Source organism: Octodon degus, unplaced genomic scaffold (genome assembly GCF_000260255.1).
Source record: "Octodon degus isolate 3935 unplaced genomic scaffold, OctDeg1.0 scaffold00121, whole genome shotgun sequence".
In the NCBI taxonomy this organism is placed as follows: domain Eukaryota; kingdom Metazoa; phylum Chordata; class Mammalia; order Rodentia; family Octodontidae; genus Octodon; species Octodon degus.
In genome coordinates, this window is record NW_004524697.1 from 5,638,514 (window position 1) to 5,645,944 (window position 7,431).

General features: G+C 34.4%; 1 protein-coding gene across 1 annotated transcript; it reads left to right on the forward strand.

The window, feature by feature from the left end:
* Positions 1-281: 281 nt before the first annotated feature.
* LOC101568885 (ubiquitin-conjugating enzyme E2 D2-like) lies at positions 282-739 on the forward strand. The gene has a single exon (XM_004640252.1). It carries the CDS (start codon positions 305-307, stop codon positions 737-739), a length of 435 nt encoding a protein of 144 aa, XP_004640309.1. The 5' UTR covers positions 282-304.
* The last annotated feature ends 6,692 nt before the right edge of the window (positions 740-7,431 follow it).

Sequence of the window (7,431 nt, forward strand, 5' to 3'; positions counted from 1 at the left end):
GCATTTAATTAATACCTATAGTCTATTTTACCTGTATATATAGAGTATGACATTCGAGCAATTTTTTGAGGAGGGGGTGGCAGCACATAAAGGGGCTGCCACAGGCTGATGTGGTGAATGTGTGGCAGGCCTGGAAGCTGTGTGGGCCAGAAGCCATGTGGGCCTGGTCCTCAGCCTGACCCGTGCTATCGAACTGCTCATCTGGTCCACAACTGCCAAGACAGTCTCAGGCCTCCTAGTCCCTTCCCTGTCCCTCCCCAGCTCCTGTCCTCACACCAGTGGCCACTGCCACCTGCCTCCCACCATGGCTCTGAAGAGAATCCACAAGGAGTTGAATGACCTGGCATGGGACCCACCAGCACAGTGTTCAGCAGGTCCTGTTGGAGATGATATGTTCCATTGGCAAGCTACAATAATGGGGCCAAATGATAGTCCCTATGAGAGTGGAGAATTTTTCCTGACAATTCATTTTCCAACATATTACCCCTTCAAACCATGTAAGGTTGCATTTACAAAAATTTATCATCCAAATAGTAATAGTAATGGCAGCATTTGTCTTGATATTCTATGCTCATGGTGGTCTCCAGCACAAACTATTTCAAAAGTACTTTTGTCCATCTGTTCTCTGTTGTGGGATCCCAATTCAGATGATCCTTTACTGCTTGAGATTGCTCAGATTTACAAAACAGATAGAGAAAAGAACAACAGAATAGCTTGGGAATGGACTCAGAAGTTGTGATGTAACTCCATAAATTATTGGAAAACCTCTACACATAAAGATAGGGGAATTCTGAAAGAGAAACTCCTTTTGAGGTCCATTTGATTGTTTTCTAGAAGCCCAGCCTCATGCTCCCCCATGCACATGTTTACCTGATACAGCAGTGCTATGTGTTGTACATACTTGGAAACAACAAACTAGAAATACTGTACTTCTGTACCCTCATTGCCTCCTAATAGAGGAATATGTGTGTGACAAGTTGATTCTTCAGGCAGAACCTACGTATGAAAAGCTAAAAAGCTTTTCTTTTTTTGTTCAATTTTGTCAGAGAAGGGTATTCCATTGTCATTTAAATATTTTAGGTGTGTGAATTCAGCAAAATACTCCAATATAGTCCAGTAGTCCATAATAGTAGTGGGTTTTCTGTAGGACTGGCAATGTCAGAAGTTGTTGACTTGAGCCTTTTACAGCTCAGAATATTAATATGGCTTTACTTTTTATACTTTGCTTTTATACTTTTCTGCTGGATGGTTAAGACCAAGGTAAAGCAAGACCAGGGATGGGGAGACAGCACAAGGGCTGGGGAGACAGCACAGCAGACTAAGCGCCTGCGGAGCAACTGCAAGGTCCTGAGTTCAATCCCCAGTACCAAAAAATCCAAAAACAAAAACCTCTAAGACAAGGTAAAGCAAGACCTATATAACAAGAAATGTGACTTTTGTATCTGACAAGGTTTTATTTGTATATTCAAAATAGGATAAATATACAGCTACTTTCTCTTAATTCAATGAGAAAAAAGATTTGTACTAATAGTCCTTGTGGACAGGACATCATGTCTGTATCATGTACTATGAATGACCACTAAGAAGACAACAATAAGCAATGTATTAATTATTGAAACTGTCCTACTAATTGGTTTTGAAACTGGCTCATTGCAATTTGTTTCTCAATAAAATCATTAGAAAAATAAAATAAAAAGCTTTCTTTATTGACTTAAATTTGGGTGACAGCAAGGTGTGATGGGTGGTGGGTACACGTGTGTGCTTGAATGGGGAGAAGCACCACTGACCTGGAGCAGGTGTTTTAAGTGGAATCCACTTATACTCAAAACAGTTACAAAAAGCAAGCTGAAAAATGTGAAGCTGTTTCTGTATTCACTTTATTCTGAAGGACCTTCAACTTAGGTGAAAGTTATGACCAGCCAGATTAAATTCTACCCACATCCTGTATTTTACGGTCTAAGTTTAACTGGTCAACATTTAAATGGGTTGGAGCTATTAGTACCTGAAGTATGATGGGCTTTGTCCCCAACTCTTACAACTCTCTGCACCTTTGTCCTTTGAGCTCCTTTCTCTCCATATTCTTTGGTTTGTATGTAGTTTCTCAGTTAATACATCACTAGTAGCTCTTATTTTTCTCGTGTTTTTAATTGCTTAGGTCTATTTAGATATAAGGGTGAGAATTCATTTGATGGAAATACTTGTGTATCTTTAAAGACCCAATTGCTCCTCTGGAGCTTGTATGTTCAAGAATGATTAATCTGTGTAATAAACTGATTACTACAGTCATTACATTTAATTTAATAGGCTTTTGATTTTAAGATCTTTGTCTAGCTGAGTGGTGGATCTTCCCCCCACTCCTAAAATGTTTTCATTTATACTGGTTGCATTTCACAATCGTGAAACAATTCCAGTTTACATAGTAAAAGAAAAAACCTTGACAATAGTTTTATTGAACTAAGAGACAAACTTGAAAGCATTTTCATAAAACCCGTATGTGCAGCATTTTGGGAACATGACTGTTAATCTAAGAAATTTGCTTTGTTAATGAAGCTAAGCTGCATTTCATCAAAATCTTGGGGTATTCCCTTGGTGCATAAGACGTAAAAACACGAAGGCATTGCTATTTGGTGTGGTAAGCCTCTATGATTGTAATTATAGAAGAACAACTTTGAGCAGCCCTGGGAAACATGAGCACAATCTTGTGTTGGAGAGTCTGCCAAATAACTTTGCACTAACATTTAGAAGGATGTTCATCCAGTTTTAAATTGTATTGTCTGTGGCTTTAAGTCTTCCCTTGACTCTAGTAAAATGTAGTTTGAAACTTGTAAATAACTGTGCTTACCAGAAACATCATTCATGTGAATGAGGCAAGTTACCTTTTTCCTATTCCTAATCTAACTGTAAACCAGGCCAGCCTGAAGACCACGGCTTAATGCTCTTTAGCCATCAGGTTCTTTAAGATACATATTTACATGCTTGCACAAAAACTGAGGAATAAATGTCCATTGCTTTTGGATTAAATAAAAAAACTATAATTATTTTTTTACTTTTTAATTATTTTTTGTTTTGCAGCTGGTGGTAGGGCTGGCGCCATGTGGTGCTGGGGATCGAACTGCTGTCCCTGCTCTTGACTAAGATTGCCTAAGCAGCTGCTTTAGACCACTGAGCTCTCTCACTCACCCATAAACAAAAAATTTTATTAGAAAATTTGATTTATGTTGAACAAATCCTGACCCTTTTATTCAGAAAACTTCTACAAAATATTCAGTTTCAGAGTACGTTTAGCATTTGCTTTAAATAAAACATAAACAGATGTATGATAATGACATTTTCTATCATTGATTAGGAGGGCAAATTCCAGGTTAACAATTCTATGCTAACTGTAATTGTGCTTTTGTTACTTATATTTTTACATATGTACTATGGTACTCCAGAAGTTTGATAATTCAGCTCAAATATGTCTAAGTATACTTAAGGTAACAGAGAACTTACACATGATCAAAAATTATCTTGATACTACGATCTATGTTCCTGATCACGTATAGTTCTATTTTATAATATTTTTTGAACTCTAGTAATTGGTAGGTGATATGTCACATGCCAATAATTTGTGTATCCTTCTAGATGACATTTAAGGCATTTGGGGTATATTTGCCTTTATGTGTGTTCTTTAATGAAATAGCATGTTTAATATATGTGAATTTTTCTTTAGTTTTTAAATAATGTTTTGAAGTCTTTTTATGTTCATATATTTATTTTCATAATACATACTTATATTACTTATGTTTCAGAAAATATAAGTAATATAACATTTTTAACATTTTAATAATTCTGCAGTGTATGAATGTAACATAGTCTATTTATTCAATGCTGTCCTTGGTAATTCTTTTAAAAATATTTAGTCATAATATTGGTAAAGATGCATATCATCACCTTGAAGTTGTCTTTTATATACTTTATTATCGTCTTTTTGCTTGTGAATTGATTTGTTGTTTCCTTGATTCTCTTTTTGATGGACATTTGTCATCATTTGATAAGCCTGAATACAAAGCATTTTCTTGATTAATATTTTCTTCCAAAATTCCACTTGATCCCAAAAGCTACAACTCTTGTTGCATAGGTCCTACTTTACCTTGGTCTTAACCATCCAGAAGAAATGTTTAAAAACAAAATATAAGAAATAAAGCCATGCTGTTATGTTGAGCTGTGGGGGACTCAGGTCCACAATTTCTGACACTGCTAGTTAATCAGAAGACCCAATAGTATTATGGGATATTGGACTCTTTTAGAATATTTTGCTGAGTTTACACACCTATAATTTTCAAATAATGGAAATTAACAAAAAAAAAGGGTATACAGATGAATGTCCACTTTGTATCTGTATATTCAAAGTGGTTGGGATAAATACATAGTTACATTCTGTTAATGAATAGAATGATTTGTTCTAATGGTGTTTGTAAATAGGATGTCAAGTCCACATCTTGTATAGCAATTAACCACTAAGAAGAATGTATGCAGTGTGTTAATTATTGAAACTGTCCTACCGATTTGATTTGAAACTGTCTCATTGCTATTTGTTTATTAATAAAACTATGGCAAAAAATACTTGATGGAAAATACCTGTTCCATGTTATGCCTAAGATGTTTTATATTCAGATGGTGAGGTTAAGCTCAACTGCCTCTGGATGGTTAACAACCTAAGTTCACAGACCAAAAATTAGAGAAAAGGAAGGGCTGCAAGAAAAGCCAACATTTTGACCCTATCCTTTCAAGGTCAGTGGAGACTCAGAACATTGAAGAACTTGTACTGTAACATCCTGTAACTCAGTTTTGTTTCAAATTTTCTGATCAAGGAGATTGTGGGGCCACAGAGGAAAGTGACCTATTATGTAGAGTGTGCCTAAGGAGAGCCACATGAAGAGAAGACATTCTTTCAGGCTTTCACAGAAAGCAAACTGGTCAAGCAATGGCCATAACTCATCCACATGGCAGATCCTGAAAAAGGATCTACAAACTGTGATACAGGATTTCAGGATCAATCCTGAGGGAATTTGACTGACCTTATCAGACACAAAAGTTGCATTTCTTGTTATATAGGTTCTGCTTTATCTTGTTCTTAACCACCCAGCAGAAAAGTATATAAATGAAGTATAAAAAGTAAAGCCATATTAATATGCTGAGCTGTAAAAGGCTCAAGTCAACAACTTCTTTTTTTTTCTGTTTTTTTTTTTTTTTTTTTTCAGAACTGGGGATTGAACTCAGGCCCTTGTGCTTGCCAGGCAAGCATTTATTCCACTGAACCATCTCCCTGGCCAAGTTAACAACTTCTATCATTGCCAGTCTTACAGAAAACCCACTGCTATTATGGACTACTGGACTATATTGGATTAATTTGCTGAATTCATGCACTTACAATATAAGAATGGCAATGGAATACCCATCTCTGACAAAAGTAAACAAAAAAGGGGATATCAATGAAGGTCCATTTTGTAGTGAAAAAAATCTATCTGTATATTCAAAATAGTTTCTACTTTCTCTTAGTTCTTTCTCTTTCTCTTAGTTCAATGAGCACAAAGTTTTGAACTATTAGTGTTTAGACAAGATATCATGTCTTCATCTTATACTATGAATAACTACTACAAAGACAACAATGTGCAATGTATTAATTATTGTAACTATCCTACTAACCTATTTTGAAACTGTCTCATTATTACTTCTGTCTCAATAAAAATTAATGTAAAAAAGAAAAAAAATTCCACTTGACTTACCCTTCTGTATGGCAGAAGGAGAATCCACTGTGGGTAAATACATTTTTAAATTATTCATCTGATGATCCACATTTAAGTTGCTTCCAAGATTTAGCCACTAAGAATAGTATAATAAAATGTCTTTAAATCCATTGGGCAGATATCTTGAAAAGGAGTATCCGAGTCAAATGGAATTTCTAGAGTTGGGTGCTGGAGGAATTTCCGTATTGATTTCCATGATGCTTGCAGGAGTTTACATTCCAACCAACAGTGTAGAAATGTTCTTTTTTCCATTCTTCCTCACCAGCATTTGTCATTATTTGATTCCTTGACGAGGGTCATTCTTTCTGGAGTGGAATGGAATCCCATTGTTGTTTTCATTAGTACTTCTATGATCCCCATATGATTATTGGCCATTTGTATTTCTTCTGAGATGTGTATGTTCATTTCAGTTACCTGCCTTTTTGGGGAAATACTACTCTTTTAGGTTTTACTCTTCTGAGGAATAGCTGACTAATATTTTTCCCATTCTTTACAGTGTCTCTTCACTGTGTTACTTGTTTTCTTTACTCTGAAGAAGTTTCCTTTGATATAATCCCATTTGTTGATTTTTTATATTATTACCTTTGCATTTGGGATTCTGCTCACAAAGTCATTGCATACACATTTGTCATCAATAGTTTTGCCTATTTTATCTTTCAGCAGATTATTTCTGTTTGTATATTTAGATCTTTAATCCCTTTTGTATTTTTAATAAGTTCTGAGACTTAGGACTTATCTTGTGCTTCTAACTTGTTAAATGTTTTTTAGAGGTTTATGTTACCTTTATAAACTTCTCTTTTTTCATTACAACCATAGTGAAAGTATATTTAAATTCCAGAACTCTTAAAAATTAATAATTTATGAAGTGCTTGGAGTTATCTTGGAGAAAAAATTATCATGTATAGAGTTGTTGAATACAGTATACTATTACTTATCACCTTGAGCTGTCAAACTTTTATGTTTTGTATCAAACATACTAAAAGTATGCATTGGCTTGTGTGATTGTAGTGGTTTTTAGGAAATGCTATACTACCAATTAAAGCAGTAGCATTGATTTCATAAAGTTTTCAGCTTGCCACTATTTGTAAGTAATATTATTTTTTAGAAGTTTATACAACAAATAGGTACATGTCAAGGATGATAATGCCTAACTGAAATTTTGTAGCTGCTGAGAACTGAGATGTTAGAGGTTGTTAATTCAATTATTTTTGTTAGTCACGTTATACTTAATAGATTTATCAACATTTACTAACATGTTAAGTCTATATCTCTGCACTAGGCTTTCAAATTTGTTTTCCATTTAATTTATGGATAAACATAATTTCTATTAATAAATCTAAAAATATTGTGTTGTAAAAAATCTGAACATAAGCTGATTTTATTTCCTTTTAAATCACATTTTTCCTGCGTCCTCAAAACATAATAGTTTCTTTCTTAGATTCAATCAGAAGAATGAGGTCCATTAGATCAATTAGAGTCACTATTACTAAGTACACAGGGATCTTTCTCAATATGTTCCTTTGGGGGGGGTTGTTTATTTTTACTTAAACTGTTTTAAAAATATATGTTTTAATCTGTTCTTTTACTTCACTTTTCTTCTCCAGTTGTCACTTATATTTAACTTCTTTTATTGAGTTTTTTT

What these genes read in the sequence shown, in the direction of transcription:
- LOC101568885 (XM_004640252.1), top strand. Translation starts at nt 305, where the DNA reads ATGGCTCTGAAGAGAATCCACAAGGAGTTGAATGACCTGGCATGGGAC.